Here is a 26,252-nt window from a genome sequence, read left to right on the forward strand (position 1 = left end):
GCGGGGCCGGGTGATGCTGTGGGAGCCGGGTGATGGCACGGGGCCGGGTGATGGCGTGGGGCCGGGTGATGGCGCGGGGCCGGGTGATGGCGTGGGGCTGGGTGATGGCGCGGGGCCGGGTGATGGCGCGGGGATGGGTGATGGCGCGGGGCTGGGTGATGCTGTGGGGGCCGGGTGATGGCGCGGGGCTGGGTGATGGCGTGGGGCTGGGTGATGCTGTGGGAGCCGGGTGATGGCGCGGGGCCGGGTGATGGCGTGGGGCCGGGTGATGGCGCGGGGCCGGGTGATGGCGCGGGGCCGGGTGATGGCGCGGGGCTGGTTGATGCTGTGGGGCTGGGTGATGCTGTGGGAGCCGAGTGATGGCGTGGGGCCGGGTGATGGCGCGGGGCTGGGTGATGCTGTGGGAGCCGGGTGATGGCGCGGGGCTGGGTGATGGCGCGGGGCCGGGTGATGGCGCGGGGCCGGGTGATGGCGCGGGGCCGGGTGATGGCGCGGGGCCGGGTGATGGCGCGGGGCCGGGTGATGGCGCGGGGCTGGTTGATGCTGTGGGGCTGGGTGATGCTGTGGGAGCCGAGTGATGGCGTGGGGCCGGGTGATGGCGCGGGGCCGGGTGATGGCGCGGGGCCGGGTGATGGCGCGGGGCCGGGTGATGGCGCGGGGCCGGGTGATGGCGCGGGGCCGGGTGATGGCGTGGGGCCGGGTGATGGCGCGGGGCCGGGTGATGGCGCGGGGCCGGGTGATGGCGCGGGGCCGGGTGATGGCGCGGGGCCGGGTGATGGCGCGGGGCCGGGTGATGGCGTGGGGCCGGGTGATGGCGCGGGGCCGGGTGATGGCGCGGGGCCGGGTGATGGCGCGGGGCCGGGTGATGGCGTGGGGCTGGGTGATGTCGCGGGGCCGGGTGATGGCGCGGGGCCGGGTGATGCTGTGGGGGCCGGATGATGGGGCGGGGCTGGGCGGTGGCCCAGGGCTGGGTGATGGCGCGGGGCTGGGTGATGGCGCGGGGCTGGGTGATGGCGCGGGGCTGGGCGGTGGCGTGGGGCCAGGTGCTGGCGCAGGGCCAGATGACGGGGCGGGGCCGGGCGGTGGCGCGGGGCCGGATGACGGGGCGGGGCCGGGGGCCGGATGACGGGGCGGGGCCAGGCGGATGGGGGCGGGGCCGGGCGATGTAGCTGCCGGAGGTGAATGGGATTTTACCAGGAGCAGTGGGCAGTGGGGTTTTGCCTGATCGGGGTTGATCCCAGCTTTACCGTGGTCAGGGAAAGTGAAGCTTTTAATGGGGCTGGCGAGGAGTGGACCTTAACTGGGGTGATTAAGGTTTTGCCCAGGAGCAGATGTAGGCCATTTGGCCCATTGAATCTATTCCACAATTCAATGACATCGTGATCGATCTGCTATGATCATCCTCAATTCCACTTTCCTGCCTTATCCCCATTATCCTCGGTTTCCTTACTGATTAAAAACCTGTCTATCTCAGCCTTGAACATGCTTCATGACCCAGCCTCTACAGCTCTGTGCGGTAAAGAATTCCACAGAGTCACTTCCCTCAGAGAAGAAATTCCTTCTCATCTCTGTCTTAAATGGGTGACCTTTTATGCTGAGAAATAACCTCTTAGCATCTACCCTGTCAATCCCCCTGAGAATCCTATACGCCTCAATAAGTTCACCTCTCATTCTTTTAAACTCCAATGAATACAGTTCAAACCTACTTAACCTCTCCTCATTAGAAAATTCATCCATACCCGGGATCAACCTTCGCTGGACAGCCTCCAATGCCAGTATTTCTTTCCCTAGATAACAGGACCAAAACTGTTCACATTATTCCAGCTGAGGTCTAGCTTGTATAGCTTCAGCAAGATTTCCCTATTTTTATACTCCATTCCCTTTGAAATAAAGGCCAACATTCCATTTGCCTTCCCTATTACCTGCTGAACTTGCATGCTAGCTTTTTGTGATTTATGGACGAGGACCCCCTCCCTGTGCTGCAGCTTTCTGCAGTCTTTCTCCATTTAAATGATATTCAGCTCCTTTTATCTTCCGACCAAAAGTGCGTAACTTCACACTTTTCTCCATTATATTCCATCTGCTAAATTTTCGTCCACTCACCTAACCTGTCTACATCCCTCTGCAGACTCTTTGTGTCATCCTCACCACTTGCCTTCCCACCTATCTTTGTGTCATTCGCAAACTTGGCACTGGTGCATTCACTTCCCTTGTCCAAGTCATTAATACATATTGTAAATAATGGTGGCTCCAGCATCAATCCCTATGGCACTCCACTAGTTACAGGTTGCCATCCTGAAAATGCCCCTCTTATCCCAACTCTCAGTTTTCTATTAGTTAGCCAATTCTCTATCCAGGCTAATATATTACCTTCAATGAGCTCTTACTTTATTCAGGAGCCTTTTGTGTGGTACCTTATTGAATGCTTTTTGAAAATCCAAGTCTATCACATCTACTGGTTCCCCTTCATCGATCCTGCTCATTACCACCTCAAAGAATTCTAATAAATTTGTCAGGCATGATATCCCCTTCATGAAGCCATGCTTACTCTTGATTATATAATGTATTTCTAAATGCTCTGCTATCATATCCTTTATAATGGACTCTTATCAGGGATGAGCAGAGCTTTACCAGGGCTGGAGGTGAGCGGGGCTTTACTGGGCCCAAGATTGTTTCACATATGTTATGCAAACGTGGAATCACAGCTATTGGACATGATGTTTAAACAATCCTGATTGTGCTAAGAATTACACTGAAAATCAATTGAATATTATCAGTTGGACCTGCAGTGTAGCTCACTTACTCCTGCTAGAAGCCACATATATTCACACACAGGGCCTTGTCCTTTGAAGACAGAAGGAACATGTCCACACCTTTTTTACTTAAAAGGCTGGGGGACAGCCATTCCCTGGTTCATTCCTCATGGCAATGTCTTGACTGATCAGAACCGAGCTGGCTGGTTTGAATTTGAACAAAGTTCCCTGTTGCATTCTCCATGGCAACGCCTCCACTGATCAGATTCCACTTGCTAACCAATCAGCAGCCTCTTCTCATGCAGTATAAAATGTTGTTCTTTTTATTATTGGTTTATCTTGCAAGCTGTCCTGATGACTGCAAGATGAAAAGTTTTGACAGCATGTCTCTTTTTTTCAGCAATACTCAAGCTCTGGATTACAGACCAGTTGCTTTTACATTTATAGTCATGAGGTGCTGTGAGCACATTGTGTCAAAGCATCTTTTAGATCCTCCTGTTCCAGATATTGAGCAGTTAGGGTTTGCCTATCAACCTTATAGTCAGTGGGTAATGCTGTTCTGACCTTGGTCCATTTGATCCGACAGCACACAAGATAATTAAGCAACTATGCTCACGCTACCTTTGTCGATTTCTATTCAGCTTTTAGTACCATGCAACCATTCAAGCTGATTCAAAGCTTGAAAAGTCTTGATGTCGTTCCCACTCTCCGACTTTAAATCATTGATTTCCTTCACACCAGAACCCCAAAAGGTGTTGGTTTCTGGAATTTACTCAGACCCCATGCTGGATCTCCTTGGGGTTGTGATTGTCACCTTTACTGTTTATCCTTGAAGGTCGGGGGTGGGGGGCGAGGGGCACAGTTGTGTGCGGTGGGGGCGGGCTGGTAGAGAACCTTTATTTGCCGGATGTTTAGTCTGAGGTCCATTCTCTCAAGTGCTTTGAGGAATGCTTCACCGATGGTTTGTAGCTCGGCCTCTGTGTGCACAGGCGTCATCTGCATACTGCAGCTCGACGACAGAAGTTGGGGTGGTCTTGGTTCTGGCCTGGAGGCATCGGAGGTTGAACAGTTTCCCGCTTGTCCAGGAGGTTAGCCCTACTCCTGCAGGAAGCTTCAAGGTGATGGGGCGGAGTGTTGCTGCGAGGAAGATTGAGAAAAGCGTTGGTACGATGACACAGCCCTGTTTGACCCCAGTTTTCACTTGTATTGGGTCATTTCCCACACCTCGGGAGCTGCCTCTCGACGCGGGCAGACATTGATGATAAAATTCAACGTCAACACCAATGTGCAAGTGCAGTCTTCAGACGCCCGAGGAAATGAGTGTTCGAAACCTGAAACCTCAAATTCAGCATCAAGTTCATGGTCTACAGAGCAGCCATGGTCCCCACCCTCCTGTATGCATCAGAAACATGGATAATGTACAGCAGACACTTCGAATCCCTGGAGGGATATCACCAAAGTTGCCTCCGCAAAAGTCCTGCAAATCCATTGGCAGGATAGGCTTACCAATGTGTGTATCCTCTCCCAGGCCAATATCACCAGCATCGAGGCACTGGTCACGCTCAACCAGCTGCGATGGGCAGTCCACATTGTCTACATGCCCAATACAACACTCCCAAAACAAGTGCTCTAGTTCGAGCTCCACAATGGCAAGTGATCACTAGGAGAGCAGAGGAAATGCTACATGGACACTCTGAAAGCCTCTCGAAATAAATGCAACATCCCCATTGACATGTGGGAAACGCTTGCCTTAGCTCGCACAAACTGGAGAAGAAGCATCCGCAAAGGCGCCAATCACCTCGAGCGTCAGTGGGTGGAGCACGTGGAGACCAAGCATAAACAGCAGAAAGACGGAAAGAGAGCACAGAATCCAGAGCATCCCATTCACCCACCTCTTCAAACGCCATCTGCCAAACCTGTGGCAGAGTGTGTGGCCCCAGGATTGGACTATTCAACCACCGCAGAACCCATCTCCCTGGGGTAGAAGTAAGTCATTCCAGACTCTGAGGGACTGCCAAAGAAGAAGGTGGCTTCTATCCTCTACAGATGAGATGGCCAAGGGACATTAATGATTATATTACCTCAGAAAATTAGAATCCTTTTGATTAGATCCTACAATCATGAAACTCTTCTATTTGACTGTAGTTGAGAGCACTATCCTTTTTTGTCTCGCCTTGTACTGCTGTCTCAGGAAAGCAGACTCCCTAAGGTTACAAAGATTATTGACTCAGGCAGGAAGGGAATTTGATGAGCAGACCTTTCTTGACAAAATCCACTCCAAGAATTTTGATGCAAGTAAAGAGCGTCATGAACAACGGGAATCATCCCTGTATCTCAGTACCACTGCTGGATGCATTGAGGGAAAAGGCTACAATCCCTCAGAAGCAGAACAAATTGGTTCCTAAACTACTGTGTCCTTCTCCATAAGAATTAACAGGGGTTAGATGTATGGATGAGGATGTGCACTCAGAGTGATTAATTTAATGCTTTGAAATAATTTTTAATACACACTTTAATTAAAGTTAGATCTATGATAGGGTAATTTTCTTGTTTTTATTGCTGTTATTCAATTTATATTTTTAAAAAATGAACAAGCAATGTACCTAAATTGAATTTTCATATGAACTTCTGTATAGTTAATGAAGTGAAGTTTAAAAAAAAATCAAACTCCTAATGGAAAATAACAGCTGAAATGAAAACCATAAATTATAATGTTTGTTTGTCACCATGTTCTCAATACTTGGAATTTCTCTTTAACAAAGGAGATACCTTTACCTTTAGCAGGTTTCAACACGGCAGTAGCACCGCCAATGGTCTGATTAAAATAAAGCATGTTGGGAGTGTCATGTGGAACATGAAAGCCCTGACAGTGTATCTTATGATAATGTTGAAAGTTCAGATTGGATATGTAGTTCTGATTTTTACATAACTGGGTTTTTCCACTCTGTCGAGGCCATTTTGCACAGATTCTGCATTACGTACAAGTCACAATCTAAGGAGAGTGCAGCAGAATCAGAAATGCAGCATAGGTTTGATGAATCTTCCTTCTTGAAAGGTATCTGGATTTCTCCAAGTGTGGTTTCAAAACCTCAGGCTCATGCTTGCAACCTTTCAATTTATGTTTGTACTGGGGTTGGTGGCTCACTGTGGCAAGGCTGAGCAACCCGTACACACTTAAATGTCAAAAACTCTCAAAATCTAGAAAGCACAACATTTCCAACCTAATCACATAACAGTCTAAATTCCCAATTATTTTCCATTGTAAGCATCCATTTTTCTTTCATTAGCCATCCCTAATTGCCCAGAGGGGAGCTTCCTTCTTGAACCACTGCAGTCCATCTGGTGTCGGTACGTCCACAATGCTTTCACGGAGGAAGTTTCAAGCTTTTGATCCCAGAGACAGCGAAGGAACAGTGATATGGTTCCTAATCGGGATAGTGTGTGGCTTGGAGAAGAACTTGCAGCCAGTGGCGTTCCCGTATGAATGCGGCCCTTCTCCTTCAGGGGGATAGAGGTTGTGGGTTTGGAAGGTTCTGTTGAAGGATATTTGGTAAGTTGCTGCAGTTCATTTTGTATGCAGTGCATACTGCTGACACTGTGCACCAGTGTTGGAGAGAGTGAAAGTTTAAGTTGGTAGAAGGGGTGCCCATTAAGCCTACTGATTTAGCCGGGGTGGTGTCAAGCTCCTGGAGTTGGACTCATCCAGGCAAGTGAGAGTATTCCATCATATTCCTGACTCGTGCCTTGCAGATGGTGAATAAACTTTGGAGAGTAAGGTAGTGAGTTACTCATTGCAGAATTCCCAACCTCTGACTGATCTTTAAGCCACAATAGTTATGTGGCTGATACAGTTACATTTCTGGTTAGTGATAACCCCAGAATGTTGATGGTGGGAGGTTCAGTGATGGAAATACTGTTGATTGGCCTCCAACACCCACAACCATCTTCCTATGTGCCAGGTACGACTTCAACAAGTGGAGAGCTTTCTTCCCGATTCAGACTGGCTTGCTGTATTGAATATGTTGCATTGCTTGTTGACTTGGGAACATTTGCCCTCATTCCTCATCAGCAACTACCAAAATTTTTGGGAAAAAAGCTACCTGTTTCCTGATGCAAACATCCCGAGTTTAATGAATCTAACTTCAATCATCATCTTTAAATAAAAGTTTGTGTTTAATGAGTTCAAAGGGTGCGACATGGTTTAAACATGTACATTTACAGCCATAGTGAATAAGTGAGAACTAAAGTATTCTATTGTTTCAGCATTCCATGTTGTTTTTGCACACTTCAGTCACAAGATAGAATCATAGATTCCCTACAGTGCAGAAGGAGGCCATTTGGCCAATCGAGTCTGCACCAACCACAATCCCACTCAGGCCCTATTCCCATGACCCCACATATATACCCTGCTAATCCCCCGACACTAGGGTCAATTGAGCATGGCCAATCAACCTAACCCGCACATCTTTGGATTGTGGGAGGAAACTGGAGCACCCAGAGGAAATCCATGCAGACACGGGGGGAATGTGCAAACTCCACAGTGACCCGAGGCCGGGATTGAACCTGGGTCCCTGACGTTGTGAGGAAGCAATGTTAACCACGATGCCATCGTGCTGCCCTTTGTCTAGAATTTCCACTCTGGGTAAAATTAGCAAGACAAGGGAAAAGATTGTGAAATTTTAAAATGCATATTCTGTTGATCATAAATCAAGTTTCCATAATGCTGGCTTAAAAAAATGGTGCTGTAAACTGTTTAAGTTTATTTATTAGTCATAAGTAGACATTTCTGGTGATTAAGTTATTTTCAATTGGCACCAGGTTACCAGCCTTAAAAGGGAATTTCTTTTAATGTAGAGAAAAAAAACCAAAAATTACATTCCATTATGCTGCACAATTGCGCAGGGTCATGGAAGGTTTAGGGAGCGACTCTCCCATCTCGACGCACTAAGTTTTTAACGTGTGCGGACCGATTTGCGGGATTCGTGTGTGCGTTCCTGTCGCGCGTGCGTCACCAAGAGCCGGATATCCGGCGCGGTCAGGACCACACTGGAAACCGGCAGGACCAGCAGGTAAGTCATGTTAATCTTATTTTAATGTTACTTAAATGTCTTCATTGGGCCCGGGACTGAAGCCTCCGGGCCCGATAGCACCTCCCACCCCGTCAGTGCAGTTTCACTCCGGAGGGGTTCAGGCTCGCCCCCCACTTTTAGGGAGACCCTGAAGGGGGGGTTAATCGGGGTCCCCCCAGGGAATCGGGCGGTGCCCCCTGTGCGTGAGCACCCTAACAGTGCCAGCCTGTGCCCCTGGCACTGCCCAAGGGAAAAATGCCCATGCCCAGGGGGCACCTTGGCACTGCCCACCAGTGATTGGGCAGTGCCAAGGGGGTGGGATCTGGGGGCAGGGCCCCACTGCCCCTCTGCCATTGGGATCGATCAGGGCTGGAGGGAGGCCAGTAATGGGGGCAGGCTGGCTCGGGGGGGGGGGGGTTGGGGGTGGTGGGTGAGATCGTCACTGCTGGGGGTCGGGCTGGAGATTGGGGCGGTCCTGAATGGGGGGGGGGGGGGGCATCGGGGCTGGTGTGGGAATGCTTGTGGGGGCCATGGTCAGGCTGTGGGGGGTGGGGGGTTGGAGGGGTAGCACTGCGGGGGTCCTGGGCTGGCCAGCAAACTGCAGGCTGACAGTTTGGGGCCACTGTGCATGCACAGAGTTCCGGAACTGTCAGACTCTAGTGTGAATAGGCCCCACCCCTCGAGCCTTTAATGATATTCACAATTGTGAGCTCTGCATTGCACAGAGTGTGGGAGATTCTAGTGTGAACTCCCACTGAAAAAAACAATCATGAATGACACCAGTTTTCCCGTGAATTCAACACTTGGAACATTTTTGGGAGAATCACCCCCTTAATATTTATGATTACACAAATGGGTTTGGGCAGAAACCTGAATGACAAATTCACTTTGGAAAAACAGTGTATTTTGGGCTTAGCTTGCCAATTGCATCCAAAGTGGAAACACGACCTCCTGATCACTGGTGAATAATATTGTCTCGAGTCACAGGAAGAACGTCTCCTCTACCTGCTGGCTGAAAGTTGTTCGAAGCGTTTTGGCAAATCTCAATTGCGGTTTCTGGTGTACATGGAGTTACAGCACAAAACTGGCTCTAATCTTTTCCTGTTTAAAAGTATGACTTTTTGAGAATACGATTTATGAATAGGAAAATACATCTCAGCTTTCTGGGCAAACTCTCAGTATTCAATGTCAAAATGTCAGAGAATTTTCCAAGCAGCTTCTGGCAGAGGTGCGATATTTACAGAATCAAGACAGAGTACCTCTTTAAACAATGCCACATTTACACAGTAGATCTCACCAGGGCTAAAGACAAGGCAGACTGAAGTCTCCTAAACGGGATATGTAGGGCGCACACACACACACATTGAGTGTTTGAACTTAAAACTTGTACTGAAAGGCATGGTAAGGGGATGTCATCACATATACTATTTCTGAGACACATGTCAGAGGCGCTACCATGAAGCTGGAGACTGTGGCTCAAATTAATAAAATCAGCCCAACCTGAAATGAGCAGCTTGTGGACGGGGTGGATTGTCACAGAGCAGCGACAAGGTGCAGGACGAAAAGGAAGAAAAAAGCTCTGCTCTCTTCACCAAATTAAGCAACTCTTGGGCAAACGGGGCTGTCCTATTTATGCAATCAAGGAATCTCATCTGGGTATAAGTATGAAGTTGGGGGTAAGGTGGAAAGAGGGAAATTATGAAAAGAAAAGGGGAAAATGCCATCAAGGTAAATGATACAAGAGATTGGAGTAGAGCAACAGTTGTAGACACAGCATTACCAGCAGCCACGTGGTTATTTTTCACCAATAGCTCATTGAAACAAAGTGTAACATTAAAGTATTCCTGTTTATTTCTAGCGCTGCATTTCTCAATGTATATATGTTCTCCTTCTCAATTCATATCTGACCAACATTCATGCAATTTGGTACTTACTCTGTCTCCCTTTGGACCTGCTGGACCTGCGGGACCCATTGGACCATCAAAACCCTTTGAACACAAAGAAAACAATTAACTGTGGACAATTAACAATGAACATATTGAGAAATGAAAAGGCTTGTCTCGTCTCCAAGATAAAACAAAACATCTCACATTGACGAGAACTGGCCCAGGGCTTTGACCTATTAATTGTACTAAAACATTTCCAAACAGACAGAGACAGGACAGTGCAGAAGATGGTCTTTTTCATTCCAATTCCACAATTTTGTCTTTTTACTTCCTCAACTTGTGATAAGTCCTCGGCCAGAAATTCCAACACGACTAATGCCCAGAAAATGGTCTTGATCTGCTGTATTACTCATCCACATGATTAAAAATACCATTAGGAATCATGTTCACCTTGTGACTGCACCATCTGAGATTGGCTCCAAGTGGATCCGTTATAGAAGAGGAGCCTGTGTGAACTCGGAATATATATCTTGACTATTTTTTGTTGATCGTTTTGATAAAAATATCGTGTAACAGCAGACAGGAATCTTGTTTGCCAGGTGGTGGCCCCATGTGAAGATTCTGCTTTGGGACCCCCACGTTTTACTAGACAATTATATTAATTACTCCCTACTTAATCTAGTGTGAAATCCATACATGTACGATTGTGAAAAGGCATACTTGCCATCAGCAATATAAAAATAATTGACCAAACTATGACCTAGGTTTTCTTTCACTGGATCCCTCCCTAACTGGATTTAGGCCTTGTGTGGGGTTTAATTAATTACTGGGATTGTATAGTTTTAATGCTGTCCTTAGCAGTAGCAATATTTACAGCGAAATCCTAAAACCCTGACAGATTCTCCCTGTCTCACTTTTCCCCGGAACAACATTACCCTGAATGGACAGTGGGAAAAAAGGTAAATTAGTCAACGCGACTTGCAAGTGCCTCGCACTGAATTGTGAGCCATCCATGCACAGAGAGTGGAGTGAGTATGAAGGAAGGGATCATGAGCATAACATTTACTGACTGCAGTGGACTGCCAGCACCAAGCAGAAAGGAGATAGTCAAAAAGGAAGGACAAAGAGTACAAATGTGACTCACTCACCCGCAGTCCTGGCTGTCCATCTAAGCCAGATGCACCCTGCATAGTTTGTGTTATTAGAGGGATGGGTAAGAGGAACATGTTTTTAGTGTACGATGGTTAATGATCATAAACAACATTACACAATGAAATTAAGGTGGGAATTCCTGATTCAATTGTGTATTAAATATGAAATAGACATAAAAGGACTTAAAAAAAAACACAAAGGGAATATATAAATGATAACAGGGAACAGATGCTATGGAGTTACACAACGCTGCAGTTAATTCATCTGAAACAGTTATAGGCGAGAAGTGCATAAGAGACTGGTTTAATACCAGTCCTACTGTGCTCAAGGGATACCCTAACTACCACAGCTGGTTCTGTGGAATAAGCACCGGGGAAGATTTTCTCTGTAACACAGATGTAGCCAAATTATAAATTTGATAAAGAACAGGTTTACAATTTGATTCCATCTGGAGCACATAGGAAACCTTTTCTTGACATTCTCACCATTGACTCTCATCGGTTGCTGGAATGCTGACCGCTTCTTGTTTAAACATATGTGTCCCCCTGCTGGTGAACAGTGGCTCAGACAATAGGTGGGTCAATGAAATAAAAATCTGATGAACCCGCCTAATGATTGGCAGTTAAAGAAACAGTAAGAATTCAGAAACACTCCACAAACACACTCCAAAGTTTCACTGTAATACAAGCATGCTTCAACATTCAGCTTCAATATAATGCAGTTCCTGGAAGCAAATCATTTCCAGTTTATTACAATGAGATGCACAGTAGAGTGAACATCTCACAATGTAGGCAACATTATTATGAATCTAGCAAAGTCATTTTGAAAATTAATAACAGAATCTTTTGAAAATACACTGCAAGGCCAAGGGCATTTGAAAGATGATTTGGCATTACCCTTTGTAACATTAGAAACTGTGAGATAAGCCCCTTCCATAAAACGCAACATAAAAGTCTGGAGAAAAGGTACTAATAAAAGTCCAGAGTGCAATATGCTAACCACAATAACAAAAGGGCAGTGAAGCGTTTAGTAACACGTGGAGTTATAAGAAATGGAAAGTGGAGGTAAGTGCTGAAAAATACATCAAGGTCACCATTATCAAGGAGTGAAAAGGTATGGGATAAAGAAAATGGGAATTCCTCCTTAATCAATGCCTCAATCCTCTCCCCTTTTGTGGCTGAATTTGTCTGGGAATTAATAACTTATTTTCAATCTACTTACTTCCTTTCTTCCATATTAAAGACATTGCTACTTCCATATGACGATATTGGAAAACACATGGTTCCCAGCTACTTATGTCCTTTTTGCAGGTTACTGTCCATTTCAATTCTACTCAATCCTGTCCCTGACCTCTTCCTCTGATATATTATGTTGCATTGCTTCCTGTTCTCACCCTAATCTGAGGATTCTTGCTTATGCTTCTGATTTCCATCCATTCCTCCATTCTATGGTCTGTTTCTGAACTTTCACACCCTCTCCTGGCTTTCTTTCTAACTATTTATGGGTTTTCCCAAAGACATCTTTTGTAAGTATTTGTATGATGTTTCTTTCCACCTCACTTCTTACAAGGGCTCATCCAGTTCTCCCATCTGTATCATATTTGCTTTAATGACTCCAGTATGTACATCAGAGTTTTATGAAATTTCCTTTCTCTTTCCTCCACTGAGACTTGCGCTCCTGTGGTCTCAGCTTCTTTAATCACCTGCCTCATTTCTTGCAGATCATCCCTTTCCCTCCACACACATCAAGGTTCCTCTTGCCTCTCCATCTCATCTCACTAACTTCTGAAAGAGCTGGGTCATCTTTCACCATTTAGTTCATCACCAATGTGATATAAAGGCTGAGAGATCAACCTTCCCTGATTCATAATTTTAACTCTATTTTCATGCCTTTTCCCCATTCACCTTCCAGTTCACTATCTTTCTACTTTGATGCCATTTTAACTCACTTTTGCTTTGTATTGGACTTCCATTGACATCTGTGATGATCTTTGTACAATAAATCTCCACTTTGTTTCATCTTTTTCCAGCAAATAAAAATACTCTCGGGTCATTAGCTATTTCTCTGCACTTGTAATTAATATATCCAGCACTCAATTCTTACTAATTTGTTTCTCAGCTTTTAGTTTAGTGCTATATAAATCTTCCAGTTACAAGTTCTGATAAATAGTCAAAGCAGAAACGGTAATAACTCTTTCTTTTCCTTTCAAGCACAAACTGACCATATGTTCACGGATGATTGCACAATGTTCAGCACCATTTGTGACTCCTCAGTTGCTGAAACAGTCATGCCCATATGCCGCCAAGACCTGGACAATGGTGCATATGGGTACGACTGCTTACCTTAGCAAGTAACATTCGCAAATAACAAATGCCAGGCAATGACCATCTCCAACAGGAGAGAATTCAACCATCTCCCTTGCTAGGGCTCCTTGATACCATACTGCCAAATGCTGCCTTGATGTCAAGGGCCACTCTCACTTTACCATTCTCACCATTCTCACGTTACCTCTTGAGTTCAGCCCTTTTGTCTGTGTTTGAATTAAGGCTGTAATGTCAGGTGCCGAGGGCCTTGTAAAACCACAAACTGAACATCCATGAGCAAGTTATTTCTGAATTAGTGCCACTTGATAGCACTGTTGATAACCCCTTCCATAATTTTACTGATGATCGAGAGTAAATTGATAGAACGTAATTGGCCGGGCTTTTTGTGGACAGGACATACCTGGGCAACTTTCCTCATTGCTGGCTATATGCCAGTGTTGCAGCTGTACTGGAACAGCTTGGTTGGGGAACATACATCTTCAGTATTATTGTCGGGATAATGTCAGGGCCCATTGCTTTTGAAGTATTCAGTGCCTTCAGCCATATCTTGAAATCACATGGAGTAAATTGAATTGGGAAGAGACTGGCATCTGTGATGCTGGGGACCTCAGGAGGAGAACAAGGTGGATCACTTCAGCACTTTTGGCTGAAGACAGTTGTGAATGCTTCAGACTTATCTTTTGCAAAACTCATTGAGTTTGGGGATATTTACGGAGCCTCCTCCTCCAATCAGTTGTTTAATTGTCCATCACTATTCACGATTAGATGTGGCAGAACTGCAGAAATTAGGTCTGATCCATTAGTTGTGGGGTATCTTAGCTCTGTCTATCACTTGCTACTTTTGCTGTTTGGCACGCAAGTAACCTAGTGTTGTAGTTTAACCAGGTTGACACCTCACCTTTAGGTGTGCCTGATGTTGCTCCTGGCATGCCTCCTAAACTCTCCATTCAACCAGGGTTGATCCCTCGGCTTGATGTTAACAGTAGAGTGGGGGAGATGCTGGGTTATAGATTGTGGTCAAGTATAATTCTGCTGCTGCTGATGGCCCACAGTGTCTCATGGCTGCACAGTTTTGAGTTGCTAGATCTGATCAAAATCTATTCCATTTAGCACAGTGGCCATGCCACACAACATGATGCAAGGTATCCTCGAGGCGAGACTTTGTCACGACTTGGACTGTGCGAGGATCACTCCGACAAATATTTTCATGGACTGGTGCATCTTTGAAAGGTAGATTCATCAGGACAAGTTCAAGTAGTTTTCATCTCTTGTTGGTTCCCTCACCACCTTCCATAGACCCAGTCTAGAAGCCTTTGCAACTCTTTAGGAGCCAGCCAGCTTGGTCTCTAATGGTGCTACTGAGCTACTCTTTGCGATGGACGCTGAAGTCCCTCACCCAGAGTACATTTTGCACCCTTGCCATCCTCAGTGCTTCCTCCAAGTGACGTTCAACATGGAGGAGTACTCATCAGCAGAGGGAGGATGAAAGGTCGGAATTAGCTGGATTTTTCACCTTGCCCACGTCTGGCCCGATGTCTTTGACTTCATGGGGTCCAGATCAAATTATAGTCAGTTTCTGATTTATAATAGAATGCCAACTCTAACATGAACAACGTGATTGACTGCCACCCACTACCCCCCCTCCCCGCCCCCCCCACCCCACCCCCCCACCTCCCCAAATCTCTCATACCCTTAATACAGACTTTTCATATATTAATGGAAATCATAGAGTCATAGAGGTTTACAGCATGGAAACAGGCCCTTTGGCCCAACTTGTCCATGCCGCCCTTTTTTTTAAACCCCTAAGCTAATCCCAATTGCCTGCATTTGGCCCATATCCCTCTATACCCATTGTACCCATGGAACTGTCTAAATGCTTTTTAAAATACAAAATTGTACCCGCCTCTACTACTACCTCTGGCAGCTTGTTCCAGACACTCACCACCCTCTGTGAAAAAATTGCCCCTCTGGACACTTTTGTATCTCTCACCTTAAACCTATGCCCTCTAATTTTAGACTCCCCGACCTTTGGGAAAAGATATTGACTATCTAGCTGATCTGTGCCCCATGGAGACTAAGGGGTAGGAATTCCGGACCTGTGCTGGGTCGCAAGCTCAGAGTGCTAGTCTCAACTGGGAAGATCAATACAGAAATTATGAGCATTATTTGGGTGAGCTGCCAGTTCCTGCCACACCCTCACAGAAAGCTAGCTTGTTTTGTATGGATGAATGCTGAGCTGCAAGCCTTGTCGACAGTGGTTTGGAGATACATTCCCAGGTTAGAGGGCTGCAATCGTTGAGCGAATGGCCCTCAGGAGTGCTGCAGCTGGGAGGCACAGGAGTACATCTTCCTGCTCTAAATTAAACTTAAAAAAACACTTCTTGGTAGTGGCTGCATCCATGACTGTTGCACTCGATTGGCTGGCCTGCTCAAGGGGCCTCAATTTTCCGACAGGGTCCTCAAACAGCATTAATTCCCTCATTTAGGTGGCACACTGGTTAGCACTGCTGCCTCACAGTGCCTGGGACCCGGGTTCGATTCCTGGCTTGGGTCACTGTCTGCATGTTCTCCTCGTGTCTGCATGGGTTTCCTCCGGGTGCTCCGGTTTCCTCCCACAGTCCACAAGACGTGCTGGTTAGGTGCATTGGCCATGCTAAATTTTCCCTCGGTGTACTCGAACAGGCGCCGGAGTGTGGCAACTCGGGGATTTTCACAGTAACTTCATTGCAGTGTTAATGTAAGCCTACTTGTGACATTAATAAATAAACTTAAACTCAGCACGTGCTAAAGGGCCGAGCATCAGCTGTCCCAAATGCCAGAAAAATGGCCCCATCACTCAATAATGGGATTGAACATCGTTCGAGGCCGCTGAACATTGGTCTCCGAAATTGGCTCATTCTCCAAAACTGGTGCAATAAGAACCAACTTGTACTCCTAAAATGTGAATGAGTTCGAAGAGGGATAATACATACTGGGAGGGGAGGGGAGGGGGGGGGGGGGGGGGGTGGAGGTGGAAGACTTGAGGTGACTGCCATCTGCTGGTGTTTCTTGTGAGGACTCACCTGATGAAGGAGCAGCGCTCCGAAAGCTCGTGCTACCAAATAAACCTGTTGGACTTTAGCCTGGTGTTGTGAGACTTCTTACTGTGCCCACCCCAGTCCAACGCCGGCATCTCCACACCTGGAATGTGACACTGGGCAATGCTTTATTATTGGCAGCCAGGCTTTTCAACTGCTCGGACTTCATTGGAATATTTCTAATCAACAATGCCCTTTACTCTGGAGCAGTAAATTTAAAAATAAGTTTAGGATGATGCTGGAAATCTGAAATAAAAAGCAGAAAATGTTGGGAAAACCCAACAGGTCTGGCAGCATCTGCTGATCATTTCCTGCATTTTCTACCTCGTATGCCCAAGATTGCAGATCGGAGTAAGAGTTGAAGGATGAAGCAAGTCAAGCATGTACTTAATTTTCTCCACAATTACTTCACATTAACATCTTCTTGTATTTTGACTGTACACATCTAAAGTGATTCTTTTTCACAGGAACTTTGGCCAAATTCTACCCCCTTTTTGTAAAAGACAGTAGAATTTTTGTGAAACATTGGAGGAAATTTTGGGAAAATAGAACACTGTTTGTGGTGCACCCCATCACATGGATATATAAATGTTCCTGGGGAAACAAAGACCTTAAAATTCCTGACATTCAAGCAGAAAATGCCGGAAATGGTCATCAGATGCTGCCAGATCCGTTGCATTTTCCCAACATTTTCTGGGGGGAAACCCATCAGGTCTGGCAACATCTGATGACCATTTCCAGTATTTTCTGCTTTTTATTTCAGATTTCCAGCATCGTCCTAAAACTCCTGGTCCATTAATGTTTGGAAATTCTGATAGAAATGGGAGACTACATCCCCTTCCTGCCTCCAGACGCCATTTAGGAGGCAAGATACCTGATGATTCTCAGTCAGAAATCCTGCCAGCCAGAAAAAGGAATGGTTTCACAAGGCAGCTGCATTTTGAAACCTCTGGTGAAATCACACAATTGTTACGGCACAGGAGGAGGCCATCTGGCCCACCTTGTCTGCACTGGTTCTCTGAACGTGCATTATGACTGTGTGCCATTCCCCTGCCTTTTCCCCGTACCCTTGCACATTGTTTCTGTTCAAATAATCACCCAATGTATTTTTGAATGCCTCTATTGAACCTGCCTCCACTAAACTTCCAGCCAGTGCATTCTGGATCTGAACCACTCACCGTGTGAAAAAAACTTTTGCTCTCATCACATTTGCTTCTTTTGCAAATCACTTTAAATCTGTGCCCTCTCATTCTTGATATTTTTACGAGAGGGAAGAGTTTCTCCCTATCTTCTCTGTCCATCCCCCTCATGATTTTAAACATCCATATCAAATCTCCTCTTAGCAGTCCCAAACTCTCCAATCTATCCTCATAAGTGAAGTTTCTCATCCCTGGAAAGATTCTTGTAAACCTCTTCTGCAATCTTGCTAAGGCATTCACATTCTTACTGTAGTGTGCTGCCCAGAGCTGTACACAATATTCCAGCTGAGATCTAACTAGTACAAGTTCCGCATCACCTCCTTGCTCTTGTACTGCCTGTCCCTATAACTAAAGCCCAGAATACTATATGCTTTATTAACTGCTCTCTCCATCTGTTTTGCCACCTTCAATGATCTGTGCACATATACACCCAGGTCCCTCTGGCTCCTGGACCCCTTTCAGAATTTTACCACTTGTTTTGTATTGTCTCTCCATTACCTTCCTACCAAAATACATTACCTCACACTTCTTCGTATTAACTTCATCTGCCACCTATCAACCCGCTCCATCATCTTGTTTATGTTCTTTTGAAATTCTACACTGTGTTCCTCACAGTTTATACAACTTCCAGGTTTTGTGTCATCTGCAAACTTTGAAAATTTCCCCTGCACACCAAGATCTAGATCATTAATATGTATCGGGAAATGTCTCAATACCAACCCCTGGAGGACTCCACTATAAACCCTCCTCCAGCACGAAAAACATCCATTGACCATTACTCTCTGCTTCCCGTTACTCAGGCAATTTTGTATCCATGTTGCTACTATCCCTTTTATTCCGTGAGCTACAACTTTCTCACAGATCTGTTGTGTGGCACTGTATCAAATGCCTTTTGAAAGTCAATGTAAACCATGCTAACAGCATTACCCTCATTGACCTTTTCTGTTACCTCTTCAAAAAACTCCTGCAAGTTAATTAAACACGATTTCCCCTTTAGAGATCTTTCTAATCAACCCACATTTTCCATGTGACTACTAATTCTATCCCAAATAATTGTTTAGAAACATAGAAAATAGGTGCAGGAGTGGGCCATTCGGCCCTTCGAGTCTGCACCACCATTCAACATGATCATGGCTGTTCATGCGTTTTCAGTATCCCACTCCTGCTTTTCCCATTTGATTTAAACATTTTCAATGTTTCTCACAGTTTAACTTCTAACTGATCAGTAATCGCTGGGCTTATCCTTACAAGGGAAGACTGAAAGATTATGACCAGCGCCTCTGCAATTTCCACACTTACTTCCTTCAATATTCTTGGCTGCATCTCATGTGGTCCCAGTGCCTTGCCAACTTTAAGAACCAGCAGTCTATCCAACACTTCCTCCTTATCAATTTTGAACCTTTCTAGTGACAGTTTCCGCCTCTATCGCTTTGATCTGGATATCATCTACCTCCTTGATAAAGACAGATGCAGAGTATTCACTTAATACCTCAGCCATGCTCTCTGCCTCCATGTGTAAATTCCCTTTTAGGTTCCTAATCAGCGCCACCCACGTTTTACTATTTATATGCTTATAGAGACTTTGGGATTCTCCTTTATGCCTTAAGTGGGCCACATCAAACTACTTTCCCAGCAGCAACTGATCCGAGTGATTGGTTTCCACAAAGAAAATGTTTGAATCAACAGCAGTGACTGCTGTAGTAGTGTGGCTCCTTTCAGGGGGAGGGTGTTCCCTGAGGGCCTTGTGATTGGACCGGACCCTATGGAGCAAGGTGGGGGAAGCTGAGCCAATCAGGTGCGAGGGTGTGTTTCCCGGGTTGGGGAGGATGCTCAGTTGGAGCCAGGAGGGAGTGTTGTAAAGTCGTACAGTTCATTCTGTCACTTCAGTATCTCTTTCCTTTCCTGTTTTTTCCGTCATTCACCACTCTCCTCTTTTACTTGTCTCTTCCTGCTGCTGTCTCTCTTTCTGTTTTGCTCTTTCTATTCTCATGTATTCTTTCATTTCTCTTTTCACCTGCACTTGAGTTTTCTCTCTCTTCTTCAAGTGTTCCTTTTGCCTTTGAACAGAAAGGATGAAAACATCGGGGTAAAACTCAACTTCAGCTGCAGTGAAGACTGTGTAAGGGACAATCCTTCCCTTTCATTGACTTGGCTGTGTATATCTGATGTCTATTTCATTACCGCCCAGTGTGGAAACCCTTTTCCCCCCACTTCTTAACACTGAACTATTTACCAAGAGATTTAATTCATTTTAAAAGAAGAAATGATACCTACTTGCTGAGGAACGTGAACGCTTACAAACACATTTAATAATCACATTTACACAATAGACTTGACACACAGAAGAGACACAAGTGCCGGAATTTTACTGGCACGCCTGCCCCGGAATCGGAGCGGGTGAGGCTCTTGGAACGGAATTCTCCATTGACCTCGGGCGGGATCTTACGAGCCTTGGGCGGGCGAGGCGGTAAAATTCCGGCAAAGATGTGCTTGTACAAAGATGCAGAACAACGCAGGTGGGTGTCATCCTATATACAAGTTACGAACAATGAAGAAAGGTGTACATAAAACATACAAATAATTAAACCAAATACTTGAATAATACTGTAAAATTACTGCAAAATTAGTGAAGAAGAAAGCTTTAAATACAAAAATATAATGGTTTTGGACCATGGAATGAATCGATAGAATTAATGCAAATCAAGTCAGTGATAATATTGCAGGCTGGAGCAAAGAGCAGATGCGGCATTTGGTTTCACTTAGTTAATGTCAAGTACCTGGCATGGTTGGTCAGGTTATAAATTTTATAGAAGACGACCAAAGTTTTGTGGGGTAATGAACGAATGGATGAAATCCAGCAACACAAGGGCTTCTAAATGGAAACCTATTGCAGATGTGTAAGACCAAGTCTGTAATTCCTCTCCTCGGAAAAGATTCCCCTATTTGTGGCAATGCTGCAGCAAGGAAACAGATTCCTCACAGATCGACATAACCTTTGCAAAGAGAAGATGGGGACGTAAAAGTGCTGCTGAACGTTGTGACTTATACTGGCTCCCAGGAATTTGTTTTCTTCTTTTTCCATCTCCCGCCGCATGTAACTTTCACAATGCACCAGCATAATCTCAGACCAAGGTCGCAATTCTGCTGTCCTGAATCAGGATGGCAATGGAGGAGGGATAGCAAATAAAATGGCTGTAGAGAGGACCCCGAATTTATGGATTCTTGGATGTAATCCCACTTTTTAATATATTTATAAATACCTGAACGAGGGCGAAAGGGTTAGGGGGAGTTGGGGGGGGGGGGGGGGGGGGGAATAGATTTATATTGAAAATTACTTTTGAAATACAAGTGTCCAGACAGCTCACAGTTTACAAATGTCTGTCATTCCTGCTTTGAACAAGGCCCGCAGAGGCACGAGGATATGCTGTGAGAGCAACCTGCTGGCCGGAGCTCCACCACCTCGCCCGCCATGGAATCGGCAGGGGCGAGGGTCCAACAACAGAAATCTCTGTTGATCTCGGGCAGAAATTTCCGGTTTCGCCCAAGCGAGGCTGTAAAATCCCGCCCGCTGTCTGTTTTTCTTCTTCCAATTTGTTGGCCTCAAGACTAGAAAATCTTGATTTTGAGTCAAAGCGGAGATCCCTCAGCTTTCCATCATTCTCAGAGATATTAAATGAGTGCCATACCTGAAGTATGGGGATGAAACAGGGGTTGAACAAGATTTTGAGCTTTTGCAGCTTCTGTTCGCTGTTTACATGGAAACATAGAAGAAGGAGGCCATTCGGCCCTTTGAGCCTGCTCCACCATTCATTATGATCAAGGCTGATCATCAAATTCAACATCCTGATCCCTTCCTTCCCTCCATATCCCTTGATCCCTTTAGCCCCAAGAGCTATATCTAATTTCTTCTTGAAATCAGACAATGTTTTGGCCTCAACTGCATTCTGTGGTAATGAATTCCACACATTCACCACCCTCTGGCTGAAGAAATTTCTCCTCACATCAGTTCTAAAAACTTCTCCTCACCTCAGTTTAAAAATGGGAAATGGTGATGAGCAGTACTAGTACTTCATGCTTAATAGAGGGGGAGGTGGGTAGCCCCTTGCGGAACAACTCATTGGGAAGTTTAATCCCCTCCATGTGATAATTTTAGCACAGACAAGAGGTTGAAGCAGGAAGCCTCGCTGCTCTGTCTGCCCAAGTACCAACTGATAGGCTGCAATTGTAACTCTTTGAAAAAGCTATTTTTGGGGACATGTAATAACTCTTGTCCACAAGGTAGGCGTTCATCTTGAGAGATAGTTCTAAATGGATGGTATCACAATGACTGCCTGTTTTACTCCCCAGTGCATATTCATTCAAAGAACAAAGAACAATACAGCACAGGAACAGGCCCTTCGGCCCTCCAAGCCCGCGCCGCTCCCTGGTCCAAACTAGACCATTCTTTTGTATCCCTCCATTCCCACTCCGTTCATATGGCTGTCTAGATAAGTCTTAAACGTTCCCAGTGTGTCCGCCTCCACCACCTTGCCTGGCAGCGCATTCCAGGCCCCCACCATCCTCTGTGTAAAATATGTCCGTCTGATAACTGTGTTAAACCTCCCCCCCTTCACCTTGAACCTATGACCCCTCGTGAACGTCACCACCGACCTGGGGAAAAGCTTCCCACCGTTCACCCTATCTATGCCTTTCATAATTTTATACACCTCTATTAAGTCTCCCCTCATCCTCCGTCTTTCCAGGGAGAACAACCCCAGTTTACCCAATCTCTCCTCATAACTAAGCCCCTCCATACCAGGTAACATCCTGGTAAACCTCCTCTGTACTCTCTCCAAAGCCTCCACGTCCTTCTGGTAGTGTGGCGACCAGAACTGGACGCAGTATTCCAAATGCGGCCGAACCAACGTTCTATACATCTGCAACATCAGACCCCAACTTTTATACTCTATGCCCCGTCCTATAAAGGCAAGCATGCTATATGCCTTCTTCATCACCTTCTCCACCTGTGACGTCACTTTCAAGGATCTGTGGACTTGCACACCCAGGTCCCTCTGCGTATCTACACCCTTTATGGTTCTGCCATTTATCATATAGCTCCTCCTTACATTATTTCTACCAAAATGCATCACTTCGCATTTATCAGGATTGAACTCCATCTGCCATTTCTTTGCCCAAATTTCCAGCCTATCTATATCCTTCTCTTGCTTCTGACGATGCTCACTATCTGCAAGTCCTGCCAATTTTGTGTCGTCCGCAAACTTACTGATCACCCCAGTTACACCTTCTTCCAGATCATTTATATAATTATTTATTCCTATTGAAGCTAACTTTAACTGAATATAATGCACGGTGAATTACAGATGATGCGATACTACCTGTCTTTTTTAGTTAGGGCATCATGATGGGCACAGGCTTGGAGGGCTGAAGGGCCTGTTCCTGTGCTGTACTTTTCTTTGTCCCTGTTTACTGCCACTTCCCAAAGAGGAATTTGTCCAGGTCTAAACAAGCTTATTTTGTGTCAGTAGATTTGGACATTTACTAGTTGTTAGTTAAGCTATACTGCATCAACCTCTGAAGCGTGGGTATTATGTGGGAAGCTACAGCAGAATACAAGCGGTTGTGAAATTTCTACAGATTTAAGTGTGCCAGGCAATTCCATAACGAGGCAGATTCAGTGATGTGCTTTTCACATTGACATCGGCCAGAAATGATAAAGCATAGGGTTGTTATGGGAGCCTAGCACAGAATGATGAATTTGAGGCTGAGGTCCATCCATTATGGCTGCCGGGGTTTTCCTTGGACGTGGATGCCAGCCTCGTAAATATATTCAAATTTGGATCAAATGGTGAGATTCTCATATTCCTTTGCCCACTTGACTATCACCAATCCCTATTGCCATGCCCCAGCTCAGAAGGCAACCACTCCCAGTGCATGTTAAAGGTGCAGGCAGGAAAAGCTGCTTGTGGTTTAAGTTAAAGTAATTTAAATTCAATGCAGTTTCTGCTGTATTTTCTGCAAAGATGTTGCCACTATTCCAACTTCCTATTTCTTTTCACTCTTGACACCTCTACTCCTCCCCTTTAAGATGCTGCCGGAGGGCCTTATTCAGCCAACTCAGTCCATTCCCCACTCCCACGGGTTTCATGTTTCACACTGGCAGCTTCCAAGCATATTATAATGAGGATCCAGGACCAAAGTCTGATGTTGATATCTCTCTGATGGGCATCATGGGATTACAGGAATATAGGAACAGGATTAGGCTGTTTAGCTTTGGGAGCCCGTTCCACCACTCCATGTAATCATGGCTGACCTGTGATCTAATTCGATGTACCACATCCCTTAGTACGTTTATTTCATAAAAATACATACATCTCAGATTTAAAACTTCATAACTTAAATATTCCATCCCAGGCAGCATCCTGGTAAATCTCCTCTGTAACCCCTCCAGTGCAACACATTCTTCCTATAATGTGGTGACCAAAACGGCACACAGTACTCTAGCTGTGGCCTCACCAAAGATCTATACAACTCCAACATGACTTCCCTGTTTTTGTAACGTATGCCTCGATTGATAAAGGCAAGTGTCCCATATGTCTTTTTCACCACCCTACCGCCCTTCCGCTTTCAGAGATCGGTGGACAAACATGCCAAAGTCCCTTTGTTCCACAGAACTTCATAGTGTCATGCCGTTCATTGAATGCTTCCTTGCCAAATCACCTGCTCCAAAGTGTATCACTTCACATTTTCCAGGGTTAGATTCCATTTGCCACTTATCTGCCAGTTAATGTTGGGAAAGTTGAAATCACCTACTGTAATTAACCTATTTTATTATTTTTACAAACCGCTGTGAATTTTGCACATGTCTGCTCCTCAATTTCGCACTGACTATCTGGGGGTCTCTAATAAACACCTAGCAATGTGGCTGTCCCTTTTTTATTCCTAAGCTCTACCCACAAAGCTTCATTCAATTCCTACTCTAAGATATCACCTCCTTACTGAAGTAACTGACTCCTTAACTAATAATGCAATGCCTCCTCCTCTTTTACCCCTTCTTCTGTCTTGCCAGGTGACTTTGGGGGCAATCTTACCATCGTGCCCTGCTGGCCGATGGGCAGGGCGAGCCAGTAACATTGCGAGAGAGCCAAGAAATCAGGTTTGCGTCCGATTTCTTGTCTCTCGTGATCTTACTGGCACCAGATATCCGGCACGATCAGCCTTGCGCCATTTCTGGTGCAAGGCTGAATGGATTATTTAAATTGAATTTAAATGTCATTTAAATAGAATTAGCAAGCCCAGGACTCAAGTGTCTGGGTACACTTGCCTGTGTGGCCTCACCGGGGGGAGGTTCTCTCAGGCAAGGATCACGTATGGTTCCCCCATCAACAGACATGATGGTCTCGCTGGTAGAACCGGGGCCACTGATGCCCCCACCGGAAGTAAGGGCAAGGTGGCATGCCCCTTGGGCAGTGCAAGTCTAGAACTTTGGCAGTGCCCACCAGGCAGTGTCAAGTGAGCAGGGCCTGAGGGGGGTGGGGGGCAGGAGGCAGGAAGGGGGACTGCTGCGCACTCTGCAGTTGCAATTGGTGGGGGGGGGGGGTGGATCAATTGGTCTGTGGGTGGGGCGGGGGAGTTGTCAATTGGTCCGGTTGGGGTACTCGGTCTGATCGGGGAAGGGAGCGGCCATGGGGTCCCATGGTAGCACACAGGGTGGTGGGGGGGGGGTGCCAGGTTTTGGCCACAGCGGCCTGCTCTATGTAGCAGAGACTGTGTGAAAGGTCTCTGCTGCTCTCAAAGCAGAGACCTGCTTGTGTGCAATGGTGCCCTCTGCTATCAGTAGGCTTTCTGGTGATTTCTCTGGGTGCTCCGGTTTCCTGCCACAGTCTGAAAGACGTGCTGGTTAGGTGCAAACAGGCACCGGAGTGTGGCGACTAGGAAAATTTCACAGTAATTTCATTGCATTAATGTAAGCCTTGCTTGTGTCTCATAAATAAACTAACTAACTAATGCGCTTTTCAGAATTTCTTCACGCACTAAATGCATGAGATTCGCCATTTGGACTCGCCGTAAAAACGGATCCAAAGCTTCCCTGTTTACGTGCTTGATCTGGCCTTAGAATTTGTCTCTGTGACGGCTACAATATCACAATTCCATGTGTCAATCATTGCCCTTAATTCACCCATTTTCTCTTTAATACTCCTGACATTTGAGACAAAACAGCTTTGCCTTAGTCTCTTGAAATTTAATACAGCTGTATTCCCTCTGACTTGATTGTTTTGCTGTATGATGCTGTGCCCTTATTCTGCTAACAGTCTGTTTCTCCTCCCCCTGCCAAATTAGTTCAAACTCCTCTCAACAGGACTAGCAAAACATCCTGCAAGGATGTTAGTCCCATTCTGGTTCAGAGATAGACCGCCCCACTTGTGCAGTCCCACTGATCCAGGAATCTAAAACCCTCCCTCCTGCACCAACTCTTAGGCCATGCATTCATCTGCACTATTCTCTCACATATGCGCTCACTAGCACATGGTACTGGGAGCAATCCAGAGATTACAACCAGAGAGGTCCTGCTTTTTAGTCTACTGCATAGCTCCCTGTATTCTTGATGCAAGACCTCATTCTTCCTCCTACCTATGTCATTGGTACCAACATGCATCATGATCTCTGCCTTATCATCCTCCCCCTTCAGGATGCCCTGCAGCCAGACACATCCTGGACCCCAGAAGGCTGGAGTTACATTGACAGCCACAGTAGCGCCTATCTGTTCCCCTGACTATAGAATCCCCTATTACTAT

The 26,252-nt window shown here is 45.9% G+C and overlaps 1 protein-coding gene across 1 annotated transcript in view; it reads right to left on the bottom strand.

Annotated features, from left to right (window-relative positions):
• The window catches only part of LOC144508523 (uncharacterized), a 628,622-nt gene that overhangs the window by 19,114 nt on the left and 583,256 nt on the right, over positions 1-26,252 (bottom strand). The window contains exon 27 of the mRNA XM_078236560.1: positions 9,757-9,810. Within this exon, the coding sequence (XP_078092686.1) occupies positions 9,757-9,810 (54 nt within the window). The remainder of the gene's footprint in view (positions 1-9,756; positions 9,811-26,252) is intronic.

The sequence above is a fragment of the Mustelus asterias genome, chromosome 1, assembly GCF_964213995.1.
Source record: "Mustelus asterias chromosome 1, sMusAst1.hap1.1, whole genome shotgun sequence".
NCBI lineage: Eukaryota > Metazoa > Chordata > Chondrichthyes > Carcharhiniformes > Triakidae > Mustelus > Mustelus asterias.